This window comes from Dipodomys ordii, unplaced genomic scaffold (assembly GCF_000151885.1).
Source record: "Dipodomys ordii isolate 6190 unplaced genomic scaffold, Dord_2.0 Scaffold62, whole genome shotgun sequence".
NCBI lineage: Eukaryota > Metazoa > Chordata > Mammalia > Rodentia > Heteromyidae > Dipodomys > Dipodomys ordii.
This window is the reverse complement of record NW_012267278.1, coordinates 1,531,064-1,553,512: the sequence shown is the minus strand read 5'-3', so window position 1 is coordinate 1,553,512 and position 22,449 is coordinate 1,531,064. Positions and strand designations below refer to the sequence as shown.

At 36.8% G+C, this 22,449-nt stretch overlaps 1 protein-coding gene across 4 annotated transcripts in view; it reads left to right on the top strand.

Annotated features, from left to right (window-relative positions):
- Cep57l1 (centrosomal protein 57kDa-like 1) overlaps window positions 1-7,955 on the top strand; it is a 43,193-nt gene extending 35,238 nt beyond the window's left edge. For 3 of the 4 annotated variants that reach the window (XM_013022348.1, XM_013022346.1, XM_013022347.1), the window contains exons 9-12: window positions 1,926-1,997; window positions 2,115-2,356; window positions 4,520-4,664; window positions 7,198-7,955. In XM_013022348.1, coding sequence (XP_012877802.1) covers window positions 1,926-1,997; window positions 2,115-2,356; window positions 4,520-4,664; window positions 7,198-7,419 — 681 coding nt within the window. In that variant the 3' untranslated portion in view covers window positions 7,420-7,955. The remainder of the gene's footprint in view (window positions 1-1,925; window positions 1,998-2,114; window positions 2,357-4,519; window positions 4,665-7,197) is intronic. The other variant, XM_013022349.1, reaches the window with a different exon arrangement.
- The last annotated feature ends 14,494 nt before the right edge of the window (window positions 7,956-22,449 follow it).

The following is a 22,449-nucleotide window of genomic DNA, read 5'->3' as shown; positions in this document are numbered from 1 at the left end:
CTAGACTTGAACACAGAGAGGCTCAGGGACAGTGTGCAGGCTCTGAGTTCAAGCCCCCACAAAAGATGGAAAGAGCAGTAAAGTTGTTGACGGTTGGATCAGATTGAGAGGCCTCTGAGAACCTGCTTATCTCCGAACTGTTTCTCCGTATCTTGAATTGCACATTCAAATCATACATTTTGATGAATGGGGTGGGTAGGAAGTTTGGAGAAATAATAATAATATTACACAGTATAATAAAATTTAATGGAGGTATAACAAAATAGACTGAGATGAGGAAACATACAGTCTGAGAAAATGGTTTGTTTTTCCACAGTAGTAGGTAGTAGTTTGGTTGTAGATTTTTATAGGGTTATAATAAAAATTAAAGTCAAAATTATAGCTTGGCCAGGCGCTGATGGCTCATGCCTGTAATCCTAGCTACTCAGGAGGCTGAGATCTGAGGATTGAGGCTCAAAGCCAGCCCAGGCAGGAAAGACTGTGAGACTCTTATCTCCAATAAACCACTAGAAAACTGGCAGTGGCACTGTGGCTCAAGTGGTAGAGCACTTGCCTTAAGCTGAAGAGCACAGCGACAGAGATCAAGCCCCACGACCAACAACAACAAAAATATATATAGCTTGGAATGAGATTATGGCTCACTTTCAATGCCATGTTAACTTTTATTCTATAAGCAGTTGGAAACTATTGAAAAGTTCTGAGAGTAGGGTCATAATTCGAGCTGCAGTTCAAATGGTAACTGACAACACCATGGTAGTCTTATATAGTTTTATTAGGTGTGTAGCCATCAAAGCAATCTAGATACAGAGCTTGTCCACTAATACAAGACCTTTTAGCCACATATACCCCTCCATGACCCCTGGAAACTTCTATTCATCATCTTTATAGTTTTTTTTTAATGTCAAGAATGATTATTTTATTTTACTATTGTGCTTGCTACTAGTACTGGAGTTTGAACTCAGGTCCTCAAGCTCTTGCTCGGTTTTATCTGCTCATGGCTAGAACGATACCACTTGAGCCATACCTTACAATGTCAAGAATGTTTTATAGCCTGGTGCTGGTAGCTTATGACTATGATTATCTAGATACTCAGGAGATTGATCTGTTCTGAGAAGTTTATAGTTCAAAGCCAGCCTAGATAGAAAAGTTTGTAAGATTCCATCTCTGAAATAACCAGCAAAAGTCTGGCATGGCTCAGGTGGTAAAATACCAGCTGCGCAAGAAGCAAGCCAAGCAAGCATGAGGCCAATGAGTTGAAACCCAAGTACCATCAAAATAAAAAAATTTTATAAATGGAATCATGTAGTATGTAATTTCTGATTCTGCTTATTTTCTCCCTGGAGATCCAGCCAAGGTATTCACTACAGTAGATCTACATACTATTTAATCTTAGGAACCTACCAGTTTAACCATTCACTTGTTAAAGGGCATTTAGGTTGTTTCATATTTAAGACTGTACAAATAAAGCTCTTGTGAACATTTATTTGCAGGTTTTTGTCTGAGCATCACCTTTTATTTCTCTGTGACAAAGCCCCAAGCATACACTTAGGACATAGTCTTTTGTAAGAAATTGCCAAACTGCCTTCCAAAGTGACTATTTACCATTTGTATTCCCACCAATAACATATGAGTGATCCAGTTTTTTCTGTGTCTTTGCCACCATTGATGTCATCACTGTTTTTTATTTTCACCATTTAGTAGGTATGCAATGTAATTTTATCTTGTATTTTTCAAGTGCCTAATGATACTGACTGTCTTTTCACATTTATTTTCCATCTGTATGTCTTCTCCAGTGAGGTGTTTATCCATGTCTTTTGCCTGTTTTCAAATAGTCACTTCTGCTTACTATTGAATTTTAAGAGTTCTTATCACAAAAATACTTTTAAATAATGTTTTTGTATACTTTTTCTCTTATCAATTTTTAGAAAACTTTAAAAAGAGGCCCATCACAGCAAATGTATGCAAAGCTTAGAGCACCACCTTTTGTACCTGAAAAGGTAAGAGGATAAAAATGAAAATAGTATAAAAAAATTCTGCTTTAAATTACTGTTAAGTACTATTTAAATACCATCAGCCATTTAAATTTGTTTTCAGCTATTTCTTTTCCCTTTAAGTCGGCCAGTGCAGGCTATTCTGTGAATGCAGGTATACAAACCCTTCTGCAGATGATGTATCACCATGGCCCACATCATCAGAAACCTATTCAGGTGATTGAGCCAAGACGCCTCCACAAGCCTGCCAGAACAGCTTCCCAGGGTAAAACTGTACCTTGTGACTCAGGAAAGTCCATTTCCATTTGTGACAATTTGTCTGAAATTTTAATGGCGATGGAAGATGAGCTGGACCAAATGAATATGTATGTATTTTTTTTCTTTATCAAAATATCAAGTAGCAACAAGAAAATAAAATATACTTTCTTCTTCTTTTAACAACAGTGCTGTCTATAATTCTTAAGTCTCTTAGCTATTTGTGCTTATTTTGATCCATAGGCATATTGTTGTGTTTTTGTTAATTTATTATATTGCTTATGTTTGGTTATTGGGGTTTTGTTTGTTTGTTTTACTGTGTGCAATTACTACTTTTTGAATCAGGAAAGTTTCTCTTTTACCAAGATCTGAACCTACAGACAAATAATACTAACATTAGGAACTGGTGACCTTAGAGTATAACTCATAAAAAGCCTTTTGAAAATAAATTCTCCTGCCTATTGCTGGTGGCTCACACCTGTAATCCTAGCTACTCAGAAGGCTGATATATGAGGATTGCAGTTTGAAGCCAGCTCAGGCAGGAAAGTCCATGAGACTCTTATCTTCAGTTAACTACCAAAAAGCTGGAAGTAGAGCTATGTCTCAAGTGGTAGAGTGCTAGTCTTCAGGACAAAAGCTCAGGGACAGTGCCCAGGCCCTGAGTTCAAACCCCAGGACTGGCACCAAAAGACAGACAGACAGACACACAGACAGACACACAGACAGACACACAGACAGACACACAGTGCCCAGGCCCTGAGTTCAAACCCCAGGACTGGCACCAAAAGATAGATAGATAGATAGACAGACAGACAGATAGACAGATAGATAGATTCTCCTTTTTGTTGTTGTTATTTTGTTTTTGTTTTTTTAAAAGAAACAAAATGGATGATTTCATTAGACAAGTAAGCCTGTGATTCCTTGTTTTAGACTCTGGCTAATACACATGTCAAATATTTAAGCATCCATAGTAAGGAAGATTCTTTATGGGAGACATTATACACCAAACTTAAATATGTATCCAACAGAAATTCCAGAGCTATGTGATTCAACAGAAATTCCACAATTGTGTTTTGGCTGACCCTAATAGTTGAACTGGACCTCTATAGAAACATATATATCTAGTTCTATTGACAGGATCTTAAATTCTAGAGTTGTAATTGAAGAGAGTTCTTTGAGGCTTCTAGCCAAGGACATCAGAACATTTTTATGACATTTAACTATTTAACTTTGTGTGTGTGTGTGTGCTGGTCCTGAGATTTGAACTCTGCATCTGGATGCCGTCCCTGAGCAGCTTTTGCTCAAGGCTTACCACTTAAACCATAGCACCACTTCTGGCTTTTTTCAATAGTTTATTGGAGATAAGAATTTTATGGACTTCGTTGTCCAGGCTGGCTTCAAACTGCCATCCTCAGAAATCAGCCGCCTGAATAGCTAATATTACAGGTGTGAGCCACTGGACTTGGCTTAACTTTTTTTTTCTTTTTTTGGTGCTTGTCCTGGAGCTTGAACTCTGAGCTTGAGCACTGTTCATGGAACTTTTGACTCAAGGCTAGTGTTCTACAGTTTAAGCCTTGGCTCAGTGCTTACTTCAGCATCTTGGTAGTTAGTTGGAGATAAGAGTTTCACCGACTTTCCTGCTGGGCTGGCTTTGAACCACAATCCTCATATCTCAGTCTCCTGAGTAGTTAGGGTTACAGGCATGAGTTAGCAGAGCCCAGTGATACTTAGCATTGATTATTTAATAATTCAGATTTTTTGAAGGTTGTTCAGAAGCTGAAGTCTAAGAAACTTCTAAATGTGTTTACTCTCAAATCGCAAGAGCCTGGTTATATTTGACATCAATTTTATTAGACAAATCTAAAGAAAGAGACTACTTGAAGATGAATACTTAACTCTAAAACTTATGATTAAACAACATTATAGCAAACCCATACTTTGTCATAACTATAATATTACTTGTTATAATATTATTTGTTTTGTTGTTATTGTTGTTGCTTTTAGAAACCTCTCTGCATATCCCAGGCTGTCCTCTTAACTCATGGTCCTCCTTCCTTTACCTCCAGACAACTAGGATTAAAAGTGTGTGCCATATCATCGCATCATATAAAATATCAGCCATGTGTCAGACAAGAAACAATTGGTTTTTGTTTTATTTTGGTCTGATTTGATATTGTGTTGCTAGTCATTGAGCCCAGAGCCTTGCACATGCTAGGCAAGCACTCCAACCCTGAAATACATCCCTAGCCTTAATATTTGCTTTTCGGTTATAGGGAACGTGAAGAACTACTGAAACAAATGAAGGAATCTCAAAGTCATTCAGTCTGTGATGATATAGAATGTGAACTAGAGCATCTAATCAAGAAAATGGAAATTAAAGGAGAACAAATCTCCAAACTGAAGAAGCATCAAGACAGTGTAAGAAAGCTTAAGAAAAAATTGTCTTAATAAAAGTATCTGGATTCTGTGTTACATCTTTGTATGGCCTTTCAAATGTGAGTTTGGTCTGTATAGTTTAGTAAGAAAGATATAAGGGTGACACTGTTCAAAAAGAAATGTATTCAATACCTGACCTATGTTAACTGTAACCCCTCTATACATCACCTTTACAAAAAAAAAAAAAGGAGAAGACTCAAGTAGGTCTCTCACAGAGAAGTCTGCCCCCCTGAAATAATTCTCCCAAGATTACAAGAGAATAATGAAGTTTACTTATATATTCAGACTTAGGAAAAATTGTGAGTAAGCCTTGGCAGCACCAGTCATCCTTTATAACATTGGTTTCTCTATCATCTCTCTTCAGATGCTCTAATGATGCCCCTTGTGTCCTCAGGTCTCTAAGATAATACCCAGTACACCTGGCTCCTCAAACCATACCAATCCTAAAACCAGTTTCCTTCTTAAAAAAAGCTGCTGAGCTCCATTCCTAAGAACTTGTGCTCAGCTATCTATAGTCAGTAGGAAAGGGTATTGAGGACAACTCTGTACTTGTATGAAGTCTTAATTACTAAAAGTGGCATAGTATTTGAATATTTTAACAGAAGTATCATAATATTTTATCCCAAGAATAACTCCATAGTTGAATTAGGAAACCCTAATTATAATAAATAGGCTCTCTGCCTATTAATGCAGGCTAATGCAAATATACTGTGTGCACGTGCGCACACACACACACACACACACCTTTTATACAAAAGTAATAAAAGATATAGAGCATTATTGCCTTAATTCTTTTTTTGGGGGGGGTCCGGTCGTGGGGTCTGAACTCTGGGCCTGGGCGCTGTCCCTCAGCTCTTCAGCTCAAGGCTAGCGCTCTACCACTTGAGCCACAGCACCACGTCCGGCTTTTTTCTTTTTGCTTATGTGGTGCTGGGGAATCGAACCCAGGGCCTCCTGCATGCAAGGCAAGTGCTCTACCACTGAGCCACCTTCCCAGCCCTGATTGCCTTAATTCTTATGGCCAAGAAATAAAGAAAAAATTTGAAGCAATATTTTCACTTTACTAGCTTTTAAGGAGGTAGTAAGTAAAAAGTTTTATATGTTTGTTTTGGGGTAAAGATTATACAATGTACACATTTTCTTTAGATTGCATAAGAGAAACTTGAAAGAAATAGAGGAATAATCATGTTTCTATAACTTAGCATATATATATATATGTGTATATATATATATATATATCTCATATTTTGAAGGTCAGGATTTGTATTTCTTAATAGCTATAACAGTATACATTTCCAAACATTTTATCATGGTAAATTTAATCTGTAATAAAAATTGCCTCTTAGCCAAGCTCCCATTTGCTCGCACCTATAGTCCTAGCTACTTAGGAAGCTGAGAACTGAAGATCATGGTTCAAATCCAATCCAGGCAGAAAAGCCCAAGAAACTCTTGTTTCCAATTATTCACCAAAAAAATAGATGTAGAGCTGTGGCTCAAGTGGTAGAGTGCTAGCCTTAAATAAAAAAGCTCAGGGATAGTACCGAGGCTCTGGGTCCAAGGACTGGCACCAAGAAAAAAATTGCATCTTAGGCAAAATGATGCATTCACCCTATGTCTGAATTAGCTCTAAAACTATATCTGGTAGGCTATAAGTAAGTGAAATAAGCTAAGTAGTAGGGTAGACTTAGTCAATAGGAATATTTTTTTAAATTCTATGAATTTTTTTCAACATTCACCAGTACTTTAGAAATACTTTTTTTTTTTTGGGTCCGGTCGTGGGGCCTGAACTCTGGGCCTGGGTGCTGTCCCTCAGTTCTTCAGCTCAAGGCTAGCGCTCTACCACTTGAGCCACAGTGCCACTCCGGCTTTTTTTTTTCTTATGTGGTGCTGAGGAATCGAACTCAGGGCCTCATGCATGCAAGGCAAGCGCTCTACCACTGAGCCACCTTCCCAGCCCCTAGAAATACTTTTAAGACAATACAAACATGCACACATACTCACAATGTATAAACTCATATTTCATTCTTAGCACCAATTCTTTGCTTTGCTGCTATTATCACCTGACAAGTCTCTCTCTGTCTCTGTCTCTGTCTCTGTCTCTCTCTCTCTCTCTTCTCTGATTTTAGTTTTTTACGAATTTCATATCTTCAATAGTTTTTCTGTCCTTCACACCACGTTGATCTTGCTGGACTTCAGCCTTTCAAATCCACTTTTTATTTTCTCTTGGCAGTACTGAAGTTTATACTTTTTTCTAACCATTTATCTTACTTTGAACTATCCCTAATTATTGTATATATGCTTTTACTACTAAACAGAGCAATAAACTCCTTGGAAAGACTTTATTATTTTTACTTGATTAGTACAGTTTAGGCATGTAAAAATGGTCCAATAAATAACTGACTAAATTGAACTTTTTAATTTATTGTAACATTTAAACTGTCAACCTAAGTGATCCATTATAGAGCTTTTTTTTTTTTTTTTTTACTAAAACATTAGATTGTTTTTTTCTCTCCAGGTCCAAAAACTGCAGCAAAAAGTTCAAAACTCAAAGATAAATGAAGCTTCGGGTATTCATCGAGAAGAAAGCAACCCTAAAGGAACAAAGAACATAAAAAACAGCTCCAGGAAATGTTTGAATGAAACTAACCCTTTTCAGAAAAACAGCAGCTCTCATCCAGTACAAGTTCATAATGTTCAAGTGAAATTGAGAAGAGATGATATCATGTGGGAGCAGTAACACAATAGCAAAACTCTCACCTTAAATGAACTTTGTCTGCGACCTCTTGAATTACCTAATATGCTTTTAATATACCTTTCTGAAATTTTGAATTATGTTTCTGGCATCTATAAAAACAGGAAGTTATATGTTTTAAAATTAATGCTTAATGACCTACTAAGAATTCCAAATTAATTTTCATTTACCAAATTTTCTAAGCTCATCATGTTTTAGAAGCATTGCTCACTTTGCAGGTATCTTACATAAAGTCAAAGAAATTGTATTAGATTGATAATGCTTAAGTTCAAGTTAAATCTGAGATACAAGTTTCATTCCACTTTTTTGTTTACTAGGCTTAATTTTCCTGGGGTTGCTTCCCTATCTTATTTTAAAGCTGTGGACTATGTTTTTTGGTGAGGGGGAGGAGAAAAATATTATTCAGATTTCATGAAGACACCTTTAACCTAAGTTTTATGTGACACTTACAAATACTGACTTAATTTTAATTTTTATTTATTTATTTTTGTCAGTTGTGGGGCTTGAGCTCTTCAGCTCAAGGCTAGTGCTCTACTGCTTGAACCACGGCACCACTTTTGGTTTTCTGGTGATTTGTCCTAGATAAAGAGTCTCATGGACTTTCCTGCCCAGGCTGGCTTTGAACCATGATCCTCAGATCTCAGCCTCCTGAGTAGCTAGGATTACAGATGTGAGCCACCGGCATCTGGCCTGACTTAATTTTTAGAAGACAGTAATTCAACTGCCTTTTGATATTACCATTTGATATTACCATTCCCTTTTATAAATATAGTTTGTTTTTAACACTGGTCAGCTATATATCATACTCTTCTATATAACTTTTACTGTTATGTATGTTTATCAATATTAATTGACAATATGATATGTAGGACCCAAAAACATAGTGTATTTTTCTAAGAAAGTGCAAGAAGAGGAAGTTAGCTATTTAATTACATCATCCAGAAAGATTCAGACATGTTTTTATTTTATATACAATTTTTAATTTAATGAGTATTTCTTATGTTTTAAAATCAGTGATGTCACAATGGATTTCTTTGTATGTGAATGCTTTGTAATAAATTTATTCTTATGATGTGTCTTTCCAAAACCCTATGGAAACTAGTTAAATCTCTTATGATAATGTTAACTTCTCACATCATCTGAAACACTAGAGAACTGAGAGTCATCAACTAAAATAGAGTTAGAAGACAGAAAAGCTATAAGAAACCCAAAGACTCAGAAGGTAGGGTAGCAGATTTAAAGATAATGTTTACAAGGGGCAGAATTTGAGGTAGATTCGCAGTGGAGTAGGGTGTCTAACTTACAGGAATGGAAGGATGTTTAGGTTAAAATCTTAAGGAGCTAAGAAAATAACATTTAAGATAATCCTTCTGTTTTCCTAGAAAACTATCATAATTGTGTTGGAGAAATTAATTGTGGACTCCTTTCTGGGTAGGAGAAGAACTATATGGTTCATTCTAATAATGAAAAATGACATTAGAAGCTTTTCTATACTTGGAAGTAGAGAAGTAACTGAAAATAGGCAAATTGACTTGGAATTGAACTTGGAAATAATGAAATGACAGAGATAAAATTTTTCTCTCCTGCTTTAAATAGTCTATGTGCCTTTGGCTTGTTTTTTCCTCACTTACCTCAGCCGTGGAGATGATCCACAGTGTTCTATTGAAGGTTTACCACAGTACCCTTTTTCTATCTCATCTGCCTTCCTCAGAGAAACTAGTTCTGTAAGTTAAGCCTAACTAAAACAAAACAAAAATCCACCAGGACCATAATACAGTCTTTTATTTCTGTACCTTTATTTCCACTTAGGAAAGTGGTTGACTATATTTAGCTTACCAGCAAAGTTATGTGTGAAATATATTCTTTTAAAAATATTTTTAAAGGGGAAAAACAAGTCATTTAAATAAGGATACAGGTGGACCCGTTGCAACAATGAGAAGTACAAGTTGTCATGTCGAAAACGAACTTTACAACTTTGGTGGGGGATGGGGGGAGGATTGGATGTGGGGGGAGGCTTGGAAGGGATGGGAAGGGGAAACAAAGGAGGAGGCTACAATGCTTGATAAGAAATGTACTCATTGTCTTGCCCATGTAATTGTAACCCCTCTGTACAGTTTTTTCACAAAAAAATATTTTTAAGTTGTTATTATAAAGGTGATAATACAGATGGGTTACCATTTCACCATTTCATAAGTCAGATAATGTGTTCATTTCTTTTTGGACAATGTTACCCTTCCTTTACTCTCTCCCAGGTTTCCCCTCCTGTCCCTACCTACAAGTTGTATAGTTCATTTTCAACATAGTGTCTAGTGAGTACCACTGCTGCATTTTTTTTGTTCACCTTTTTTCCATTTCAGTGTCCCTCCTTGCTTCCCAAAGACAGAAAAATGAACAAACAAAACAAAAAGAGAAACAACTCATTTTCATTTTCTGGAGTTCATTTCGATAGATATTATTTTCTATCATCAAAGGCTGAAAGGTATTTTGCCTTTCTTTTCCTCACTTCCCTTTGGTCTTACTGTGTGTGTCTAGAGTCCTATATAGTTTATCATGTCTCAGATCTAGCTTCCACATGAGAGAATACCTATGCCGTTCGTCTCTGAGCTTGGCTGGCCTCACTTAACATGATTTGTTGTAGGTCCATTTTCCTGTAAATGGCATAATATTATTCTAATGGCTGTGTAAAATTCCAGTATGTATAAGTACCACAATTTTTTTTGGATCTGCTCTTCTATTGTAGAGCATCTAGGCTGTTTCTATAACTTGGCTGTTGTGAATAGTGTAATGGTGAACATGGATATACAAGTGTCTTTATGATACCCTGGCTTGTGATGTTCTGGGAGTGGTATGGCTGGGTGGTAGGGATGAACCTTGTTTAGTTTTTGGAGGAATAGCCAGAATACTGTGTAAAGTGATTGTGTTAGTTTACATTCCCACCAACAGTACAATAGCGTTCCTTTTTCCCCATATCCCTGCCAGCATTTGTTCTTCAAATTCACAAGGTTGGCCAGTCTAACTGGGGTGAGATGGAATTTCAGAGTTGTTTTGATTTGCATTCCCTTAATGACCAGGGCTGTTGAGCATTTCCTCATAGGTTTCTTACATCTAAGAAGTCTCTCCTTAGCTCCTTTGCCCATTTAGTGATTTCTTTATTGGCTTTGGGAGGGGTTATTTTCTTGAGCTTCTGTATATTTTGGATATTAGGCCTTTGTCAGATATATTGCTGGTAAAATTCTTCTAGTCTGTTGGCTGTCTTCTAGTTTCATAACTATGTCCTTTACTATGCAGAAACATTTTATTTTGATGTAATTCCATTTGTCACATTTCTCTCCTATCTACTGTGCCCTGAGACTCTTTTCAAAAAGTTTCTGCTTTATGCCTATAAGTTCCAATGTTTTTCCTACTCCTTCTTTCAGTAATTTTGAAGTTCCAGGTCTGACATTGAGGTGTTTTATCTGCTTTGAATTGGTGACAAACAGGGATCCATTTTTAGTTTTCTGCATATGGATACCCAGTTTTCCCAGCACCAATTACTGAAGAGCCTATCTTTTCCCCACGTATGTATATCTTTGGCTCCTTTATCAAATATCAAAAAATGGTAAGTTATTTCTGGGTCTTCTAATCTATTCCACTGATCTTCGGGTCTATTTTGCACCAATACCATGCTGTTTTTGTTATTATAGCATATGAATTTTTTTGATTACTTATCTCGGTAAAGAATGTCATTGGGATTTTGGTGAGGATCATGTTGAATTTGTAGATAATTTTTGGCAGTACAGCAGTTTTCACAATATTCCACCTATCCATGAGCATGGAAGGTCTTCCCATTTCCATCTTTGATTTGTTTCTTCAAATTTTTATAGTTTTTGCTGTGAAGGTCTTTTGTTTCCTTGGTTAGATTTATTCCCAATTTTTTTTCCCCAAGGCTTTTATGAATTGTTGTCCTAATTTTTCTCTCTGGTATGCATTGTTTATATACAGAAAGGCTATTGATTTTTATGGGTTAATTTTGTATCCTGTTACTTTGCCAAAGTTATTGATTAGCTCTAGGAGAAGCTTAGGGATGGGGTCTTTTGGATGCTTTAGCTATAAGATCAAGTCATCTGAAAATAGTGATGTTTGACTTCTTCTTTCCCTATGTGAACCCTTTATTTTAATATCTTTTTCTTGCCCTTTATTGCTCTGCCTAGGAGAGTGTGGATGGCCTTGCCTTGTTCCTGATTTTAAAGATGGTTTTAATTTTTCACTATTAAGTATAATGTTAGCTGTTGGTGTGTCATCTATAACGTTATTTTGAGGTATATTCTTTCGATTCCTAGCTTCTCCAAGCTTTTAACAAGACTGGATGTTGGGTTTTGTTAAAGGCTTTTCTGTTTCTATTGAGATAATCATGTGTCCTTGGCTTGGTTGATTGAAGCTCTGGGATGAAATCTACTTGTTCATAATATATGATTTTTTAAATTACTTGCTGAATTCTGTTGGCTAATATTTGAGGAGCTGTGCATCTGTTCATCAGAGAGATTGGTCTATAGTTCCCTTTTTTCATTGGATACCTAACTGGTTTTATGATGACAGTAATGCTGGCTTCATAAAATGAGTTTGGAATTGATCCTTTTTCTATTTTATGAAAAGTTTGAGGACTGCCAGTGTTAGTTCAACTTTAAAAGTCTTATAGAATTGAGGTATGAATCCTTCAAGACTTGGGCTTTTCCTTGATAGAAGACTGCTGATTACTACCTCGATCTCATTGCATATTATGGAACTGTTTTTAAGTGGTTTACATCTTGTAGGTTCACCTTAGGCAGTGTGTATGTCTCTAGGAATTTACCTATTTCTTATAGATTTTCCACTTATTGGAGAATAAGTTTTGAAAGTAGTCCATCATATTCTTTTGGATTTTTTGGATGTTTGTTGTAATATTTTCTTTAGGATTTCTGATTTTGTTATATGAGTCTCTTCTTCATCAATTTAGCCAGTGGACTGTCAATTTTATTGATTTTTTTCAAAGAATTAGCTTTTTGTTTCATTGATTTTATGTACAGGTTTTTTTAGTCTCTATTTCATTGATTTCTGCCTTAATCTTTACTATCTCTGTCTAGTATTTGGGGTTTAGTTTGTTCCTGTTTTTCAAGCAGTTTTAGTTACATCATGCAGTTATTTACTTGTGGTATTTGTTTTCTTTTTGCATATGCTTAGAGCTATGAACTTACCTCTCAACACTGCTTTTGCAGTATCCCAATGATTCCAGTATGATGTGTTTTCATTTTCATTGAATTGTAAGAACTTTCTGATTTCCTCCTTTATTTCTTCAGTGACCCACCTGTTGTTCAACAGTGTGTTGTTCAGGCTCCATGTGCCTAGTGTTTTCTGTAGTATATTTTGTTTTTGAGATATAGTTTAATTCCATTGTAATCAGATAGGTTGCAAAGAATTATCTCAGTTCTTTTGTATTTGCTCAGGCTTGTGTGTCCTAGGATATAATCAGTTTTGGAGAAGGTTCCATGGGCTACTGAGAAGAATGTGAATTACATGGTTATTGGGTAAAATACTCTGTAGATGTCTATTAAGACCCTTTAGGTTATGGTGTTATTTAATTCAGAGGTTCTTCTTTGATGATCTTTTGTTTGACCTGTCCTTTGGTAAGACTAGAGATTATTATTTTGTTGGATGTCTCATGTCTAGAAGGCTAAAGAATGTTTGTTTAATATATTGAGGAGCTTCATTGTTTGGTGAAAACATATTAACCACTGTGATTTCCTTTTCATGGATTATTCTCTTTATTAATATATAATGACCTTCCTTGTCTCTTTTTACTGATTTTAACAAGTAAGTCTTTCATCAGATAACAGTATGGCTACTCCTGTCTTCTTGAAGAATGCATTTACGTGAAAGATCTTTTTCATCCCTTCATTCAAATTTATCTTTGACTGTGAGGTGAGTTTCTTGGTGACAACAAATGTTTGGGTCCTGTTTTTCTGATTCAAACTGCTGTTCTACGTCTTTTAGTTTTGGAGTTGAGCCTGTTGATATTTAATGTTACTATGGAAAAAATATGTCATACTGTACTTCCTGTCATTTTGTTGTTTTTTTTTTTGTAGCTTGTTTCGTTCCTCATTTGCTAATGTTTTTATTCAATCCTATGTTTCCTTGACTCTGGTTTTCTTCAGATAGTAGGCTTCCCTTTATTATCCTTTGTAGTGCTAGTTTAGTGTTCATGAAAGGTTTTAGTATTGTGAAAAGTTTTAGTTAGTTCATCAATTGTCAATATTAGCTTTGCTGGACACCCTAGTTTAGCTTGGCAATTGTCAGTCAGAGCTTGAATTATACCACTCCAGGCTCTCCTTGCATTCAGAGTTTGTGTCAAAAAATCTGCAGTAATTCTAATCTTTCCATTGTAATAAAGTTCTTTCTTTGATTTTGCTGCATTTAAGATGAATTCTTTGTTTTTTAAGTCTGAAGTTTTCACAACAGTATGTTTAGAAGTATTTCTTCTTGGATCCTGTCTGCTAGGAGTTCTGTATACCTCTGTTGGGTGGGTGAGATTCTGGGGAAGTTTTCTGTTGTTATTTTGTTATAAAGGTTTTCAGTGCCTTTGGTTTTGAATTCTTCTCCCACACCTCTCTCCATTGTGCATAGATTTTTATCTTTTTGCCATTTTTTGCTAATTCTAGAATGTCCTTTTGTTATGTTCTGAGTGTTTTTTCATGTCTTTTTGTTCTAATTCCTCTGCTTTATCCTCAACTTCTGATGCCCTGTTTTCTACTCCATTTATTCTATTGTCTATGCTTTCAACTATGCTTTGCAATAGGGAGATCTAGCCTTTCATGTTTCCAAGTTCTTGTCATTTCTCATGGTTTTTCAACTTGTTAATTTTTTCTTTCATTTCCTTCATTAAGTTGTGCAAAGTGTCTGTCTTCTTGATATCAACTCAGATGTCCTGGGATTTCTTCATCATTTCCTCTCTGAATTCTTGTATTTGTGGGTGTGTCCTTTTATTTCATCAGCCATTTTTCTCATTATCGCTTTAATGGTTCTTTTGTTCTCCCTCTTCACTCTTAGAGAGTACTCCCCTGAGTTGTTAGTTTTTGAGAGTGGTATTCTTCCTGCTTGTTCATGAATTTATCATCTTTCACAGTGATTTATATATCTGGGTTCAAGGTTTGTAGAGGACGTTAAGATTGGACATTATGTTCAGTGGTAATGGGCTGTAGCTTTCTTATGGGCACTTTGCCATTGGTGTCCCTCAGAGATTCATGGGAAGGCTTTTGGGTTCAGCTGAGTATTGTCTCTGCCACTGTATCCAGTGGTGTCCTGTGCATCTGGGATGCACAGGTGATCTTTTACTCCTGGTTAAGCACAAACCAAAGCTGTGTCCTATTAAAGGATGTTCAGACAAGTTTCTGGGGCTGAGGGCTGGGCATAGACCCCTGGCTGTGTAGGTTATTGCAGCGCATGGGGGAAGCATAGTCAGCTAGGCGCAGACCCCAAGTGCTAAGGGTGGGCCATCCTATATAGGAATGCTCCAGAGGGTTTTGGGGGCTGTCTGGATACAACCCTCACTCTGTGCAGGAGGAACTTCACATAGGAGTGCATGTACAGGCTGTTGGGTCCAGGTGGATGCAGACTCCTACCACCCCCACCCCAGTCCAGCTGTAAGTACCTGGCAGTACTAATCTGGAAATGTAATTTTGGGCTTTTAGGCCTGGCTAGTCACAGACCCCTGGAACTGTGCTCCACCTGCTGTGCCCTACTCAGGATACACAGACAGACAAGGTTGGGTACAATGGGGGTGGAGTGGGGTACAGCAAGAGTTTGTCTTGGAGACAAGAGGTGTGAGGTTTTTAGAGGCCTTGCTATGTCTGGTGGCTGGCATGAGAGGCCCCACAGAGGCTGTTCCCAGGGTTAGAGGACCCACTGAAACTGAGACTATTTGAAAAATATATTAAAGTATATTTTAAGTTATTTTAGAAATGCTTGCATAGTTGCATTAAGAATTGAGTGTTTTGCATAAAATTAGTATACTAGAAAGACTTTGGAATGAGGAGTCCAAATTCTGACTCTAGTGTTCAGGAGCTTGTACAAGCCAAATAACTTTGCAGAGCCTTAATTTCTCTGTAAAATAGGGATTATACTAATCCTACCTCACAGAGTTGTCCTGAAGAATAAAGGAAGTAAGTTCCATGTTTCTTAAATAAATAGCAACTAGCGAAAGAGTTGACATTTAGTAAAAACTTGATGAATGTTTGATTCTGAGTGGCCAAATAAAAGAAAAAAAATGTTTTTGAACGTGTTTGCATGGGTTGAAGTCTAAAAGCAAAACCCCGAATATAAGTAACTAAGTGGGAATGTGCTCTTTCTCTCTTACTCTGTCTTCTCTCTTTTCCCTGTGCCTGAAGGGAAATTACTTTGGCTCCTTTCCAATCCCAGGTTTCTAAAGAGAGAGGTAAACACACACATACACACACACACACACACACACACACACACACACACACAAACAGTCAAACCATAGTTTAGAAGCACATGACACACAGCAGCTTGGTTTGTAGTTTGTTTTGGTTGTTGAGGTGACATTTATTACTACTAGGAGTTGGTAATGGCTTCTTGTTGCTCCATCACAGCTACTGAACTAAAATCAAATGTTTGCTCATGAGTGCCTGTTAGTTAGGGCCACTGCTTCTTCAGTAGGTGGAGCAAAGGCTTTCTTTCCTGGATAGGCCATATATGGTCAGTGTACAAGAGTTGCTGTAGCAACTCACAGCTGGGCTCTGCCGAGCAGAAATGGGCCATGATTTCATTGATTTTGTTCACCTAAGTGAAAAACAGAGTTGTTTGGGTTTTGTTTAATTAGAAAAGGGGAAAAATGGATTTGGAACTTTCTAGCAAAGGCAGGTCTCAACTTTGATGAAACTGTGAAACCAGAAAGTTCAAGTGTTTTGAAACAGCAGGTACTGTAACTATTCTAATACTAGAATGGGAGTTGGAATTTTGAATCAACTATCTTTGGATAGATCATTGGTAATGAAATACTTTCTGATACAGTCTAGTTAAAGTTAACAATATTACAAAGAAATGCTATTTTCAACAGTGTAAGATAAAGGTGGCAGATATTTGATGTATAAAGTAAGCTAACTGCTTAGGATGTTTACTTGAAAAATACTGGTGTATGGGTATAGGTGGGAGGGTTTTGTTGACCCAAAGCCTCATGCATGCTAGGCAACTGCCCTTCTGCTGAACTATATCCCCAAGCCCTTAAATTTATTTTTGAGATTTTTATGGTTTTACTCAAAAAGTGTAATTCTAATTATAAAATAGTAATTTTTTTAGATATGTTCTCACTATATAGCCCAGGTTGGTCTCAAACTTACAACCCTCTTCCCTCAACCTCCCAGGTGATATAATAACTGGTGTGTGCCACCATAGCTTAGATAGTAGTTCTCATTAGTCCATAACAAAATACAAAAACTTAAATAAAAAATTGACTTCTGTTATGAAAAATCAATCTAAGGAGGGAAAGGGTAATCAGTTGCGCTCGGTAGAAAGAGTATGTATTATGGCCCAAAATGTACCAGCTGCTATTGTTGGTGCAGAGTAAATAATGAGCCTCCTAATGGGCTTTCTGGAACTCTAGTCAGGTGTTACTAAAGCAGTAACACTGGGAACATTTAATTGTATGTGAAATTCAGATAAGTACAGCTGACTACTAGACATATGACAAGAAAAACCTCTCTACTGCATAATAGCATCTGTGAGATAAAAAAGCTCTTTGCAGGTACCATTTCACCTTTTAATTAAAGTGAGGTGAGAATAAATACAAAATAATATTGACTATCACTCATCTGAAAATACATTTACGTCTTGGTAAATAGATCTAGTTTGCGTCTAAGCTTAGTTTCTTCATAACCTATCTACTTATTTCAGTGAAACTTATCTTTCAGTTCTCTTTTTGTATTTTATCATATAAGGAAAATAGAAAAATTATGAAGTTAAAGCTTTAAAATAATGTCTGAGCTAGATGTAGTGGCTCAAGTGTCTAATCTCAGAAGCTACAGCAGGAAGATCTATGGTTCAAAGCCACCCTGGGCATGTACATGGCAAGATACTTCTGAATAATAAGAAGGAAGAAGATATCTAGGCCAAAGTTTGTTTTATATCTATAGTTTGTTTACTTAAAGAATTGGGTTTATGGGCTGGGAAGTTGGCTCAGTGGTAGAGCACTTGCCTTGCATGCCTGAGGCCCTGGGTTCGATTCCTCAACACCACATAAGCAAAAAAAAAAAAAAAAACCAGAAGTGGCGCTGTGGCTCAAGTGGTAGAGCGCTAGCCTTGAGCTGAAGAGCTGAGACCCAGTGCCCAGGCCCAGAGTTCAGGCCCCACGACCGGACCCAAAAAAAAGAATTGGGTTTATTTTTTAACAGTCTCATGGAGAATATTCTTATTGGCATATACTCTATGATAAGATCCTATAAGATGTCAAAGGCAATCATTAGAATAATAAACTAGCAACCTTGGGCTGTGGGTGTGGCTTTCTTGCATAGGATGAATGATGCCCTGTGTTCAGTCCCCAATACCACAAAATAAGTTACCACAACATTAAAAAAAATTCATGTGTGTATATATCAGTGTGTAACTGTTGTACAATTTTAGTAGAAAATAGAGAACCAATTGATCCATCTGTGACAATATAAAACTTGCTCATAAGCAGAGAAACAATCTGGTTCATACTTTGAGGGGAATTAGGCTCCAGGGCATCATAAGTTATTTATCAAAGGGCAGATTTAAAATGTTCTATGAATGTTGTAATCAGCTTCCTATAATAATATTTTAAGATAAAGGTGAATTATTGGCTCTAGTCTGCCTAGATTTTTCCATAGCTTTGTTCATTCTTTAGTTCTCAATTTACTATTAAGAAGCACTCCTTAGCTGGCACCAGTAGTTCAAGTCTAATTCCAGATACTTGTGAGGCTAAGATTAGGAATATTGTCGTTGAAGGCCACCCCTGGCATGCAAGACCCCTTCTAGATAGCTGGTTACAGTGGTGTGTGCCTGGTATCCCAGCTGTGGGGGAGGCTGTGATCAGGAAAGTACACAAAACTCTGTCTCAATGGAAAGTATGTGGATGTAGTGGCACAGGCCTGTCATCCCAGCTATGATGGAAAGCCTAAAATTTCAGTAAAACCATATTTAGCCATTTGCCTGAGCAGGAAGTGAGGTCCCTTCTCAAAAATAACCCATGCCAGAAATGGCTGGATGCATTGCTCAGCAGTAGAGAGCATCTATCTAGCAAGCAAAAGGCCCTGAGTTCAAATCCCAATACTGAAAAAAAAAAAACAACAAAAAGCACTCCTTTACCTCTCCTCACCCAAATGCCTCCTTCCAAATCTGACATAGCTATCTCTTCCAGGTATTTGTACTTAGCACACTTTATTATTTGCTCTCCCAGTAGACTGAATGCTTTGTGAAAGCAAGGTCCTTTCTTGCTCATCCCTGTAGCCCAAGCACCTAGTACAGCACTTGACCCAAATATAGCTTCAGTAAATACTTGTTTGATAATTACATGTATTATATAAAAATTACTGCCTTGGGCTAAGCTCCTGCATGGTATCCAAACAACACAGACTAAATATCAAAACAGGAGTTATTCATACTATAAAATCACCAAACTAAGACATTACCAGACCTTTCAGGTAATAGGAAATGAAATAGACATGTTTTACTAATGGACAATTCATGATGATAATAAAGTACCCTTCGCTTTAATCCTTACCAAAGAAATAAATAAAATCTGATGTTTAGCCAGTAGTCTATTGTTTTATTTGGCTTACGAGCAAAATAACTTGAGTTTTGTTTTGCTTTTTGTTTGTTTTTGTGGGATGGAATTGAAACCAGGGCCTCACACATACCAGGCAAGCACTCTACCTCTGAGACACATTCCTAACATAAGGAGATTAACTTTAAAATGATCAGTCCACCTTTGGTTTCTGCTTTCTTTGTTCTTTTTCTCCTCTACTCTGTCACCTGGAATACTTATTCTATTTCATGGAATAAAATGTTGCCCAACTCAAAAATCATAGAAACAATTAAGATCTTTAAATGTAATATGATCTGTTTTTCAACACATTTCATGGAAATATATTAATCGTAGGGTCTTATTGGCCTTGTCAGTACTGCTTTTCAAGTACCAGTTCAGCTGCTCTATTTTTTTTCACCTTTGAAGCATGTATGACCTATTTTTACACAGCCACTGGTTAAGAATAGCCCAATATTATTTGTTTGGGACAGGGCAAGGATGACTTTCACAGACAACAGGCACTCAGAATGAATCTTTGACTTAATGATCTATTCTGAGGGAGAATTTCGAGAGCCAAGAGTTTTTTAAGTTAGATATTGGTCTGTTTGATTTGTTCATGCAGCAAATGTTTACTGATCTCTATCAAGTATTCATCTCATGGTACTATGATAACTTCTATGAGAGACTAAAGGACAAATTAAGTATTCTTTCAGCTGTTTATAGTCTGTTAGGAGATAAGACATATATAAACATAATAAAATGGAAACCATAGGTGATATAAAAGGCATAATGACAACTACAAATATCCTAAAAATTTCTTGTTTACTACGTATTTGTACTTATCTGATGACAAAGTTCTTTGGAGTTGGTCTGTGTTTTCTGCGCACACACCCCCATCATGACATATAGTTTCCAAATCTTTTTTGTCCAGTAACCATATTGATCTATTACTCTTCATTAGGCTTGTTAACCGAAGATGCTGATTACATTTAGTAGATTCAAATGTATTCTATCCACAGCCAGGCCATTGCCAACATCATATTCAATGGCATGAGAGAAAAGTAGGTATGACACAATGAGGGAAATGAGGGAGGAGGAGCTATATTAGATGATTTAGACTAAAACATAAAATACAGAAAAAATTTATTCCAGAGACCTGTTATTGACTTGTACAGAATTATGCAAATGGCCACTTTGCTCTGGGCTATGGTCAGACATAAGAAAGGAATTCTATAAAGGCAGGGAAAATGTAATTCATTATTTGAAATTCATTTGGGTCAAGATTATTCCCACTTATAAAATTTATTGGCCACAACAAATTACTGCAGTTATTTAAATTGTAAAAAGTGGGAGGTATTAGTCTATTAGAAGAGAGTTATGAAGTAAATTGACCTCCTAATCACAGCTAAAATAATATACCTCTGACCTGACTTTGTTAATTTGATAAAATGAATTTTAGACTTTGGAAATCCTTGGAAGTAGTTTTTTTTATTAGTTGATGTTCATGTACATTAAATTTAGGGTACTTCTTGGAAAAACCTATTATCAAAGTAGCTGTGAATAAATAAATTCTTGCCTGAAATACAGGATTGATGTTTACAGGGCATTTATCCAAAATATTCTGGTTGAATTGGAAAGTATTTCACTTTTCATCACTGTATGTGTTATTTCAAACTTGAACCAGGTTAATACACAGGAAACCCACTTAAAATTTAAAACTCTCCTGAGAAACCTTATGGCTTTTTAATGTATCAGTTCTAGCAAGAAAAATGTACCTTAAAATTTTAATAACATGATTCATATTTTAAATATTGATGAATACATGAAAAATATTGTCTTAGTTTTTCCAAAAATGAGCCAAGCTACAAATTTAAACCTCAGAACTCTAATACCACAGTTAAGGTTATGGATGTTGAATTTTAATTTAATCTCAGAACTGGTCTTTCAAAAATTTGTTCTGTTATTATGTGCATATGTGGGGTGTGTGGGTGTGGGTGTGGGTGTGTTTGTGAGAGAAAGAGAGAGAAAGAAAAAGAGAGGGGAGTTTTGGAGGACACTTAAGATCCAAACCATAATAATATAGTATGAAATTTAAGCTATCATTTTAAAGAAAAGATAACAAAATCATGGCCAAGTGGAGTTTATTACAAAAACAAAATCTTGGATTAACCTTTGAAAATTTGTGAAATCCATCACAGTAATAATTCTGTGAGGAAGAACACAATTATTTTTGTATATGCAGAAAAAAAAACACTTGATGCAATTCAATTTTTTTTTAATTTTTTTGGGTCTGGTCGTGGGGCCTGAAGTTGGGCTGTGCACTGTCCCTCAGCTCTTCAGCTCAAGGCTAGCACTCTACCTCTTGAGCCACAGCGTCACTTCTGGCTTTTTGTTTTCTGCTTATGTGGTGCTGAGGAATCAAACCCAGAGCCTCAAGCATGCAAGGCAAGCGCTCTACCACTGAGCCACCTTCCCAGCCTTTCAATTCAATTTTTTAAAGAAAAAATAACTTTCAAAAATTAGAAATAGTGGGCTGGGAAGATGGCTCAGTGGTAGAGCGCTTGCCTTGCATGCCTGAGACCCTGGGTTCAATTCCTCAGCACCACATAAGCAAAAGGAAAAAAAACCGGAAGTGGCACTGTGGCTCAAGAGGTAGAGCGCTAGCCTTGAGCTAAGAGCTGAAGGATAGCGCCCAAGCCCAGAGTTCAGGCCCCACGACTGGACCCCCCCCCAAAAAAAAATTAGAAATAGAAGCAGGTACTGGGTTGTTGGTAGCTCATACCTGTAATCCTAGCTAATCAGGAGGCTGGGGTCTGAAGATCCCAACTTGAAGCCAACCAAGGTTGACAGATCTGAGAGATTCTTTTCTCCAGTTAATCAGCAAAAAGCCAGTAATGGAGATATGGCTCAAGTAGTACAGCACCAGCCTTGAGTGAAAAAGCCAAGTAAGAACATAAGACCCTGAGTTCTAGCCCTAGTACAAGAAGGAAGAGGAGGAGAAGGAAGAGGAGAAAGAGGAAGAGGAAAAGAAGAAGAATAACAAGAAGAAGAAGGAGAAGGAGGAGGAAGAGAGGGAGAAGGGGAAGAAGGAAGAGGGCAAAAAAGAAAGCTTCAATTTGTAATATCCAGTATATCTATCTACAGCCACACTGAAGGCAACATTTCTGTTGCCTTCTCTGAACCATGCCTGGGAGATAACTTGGAAGGACTCTGAGTCCTTAAAT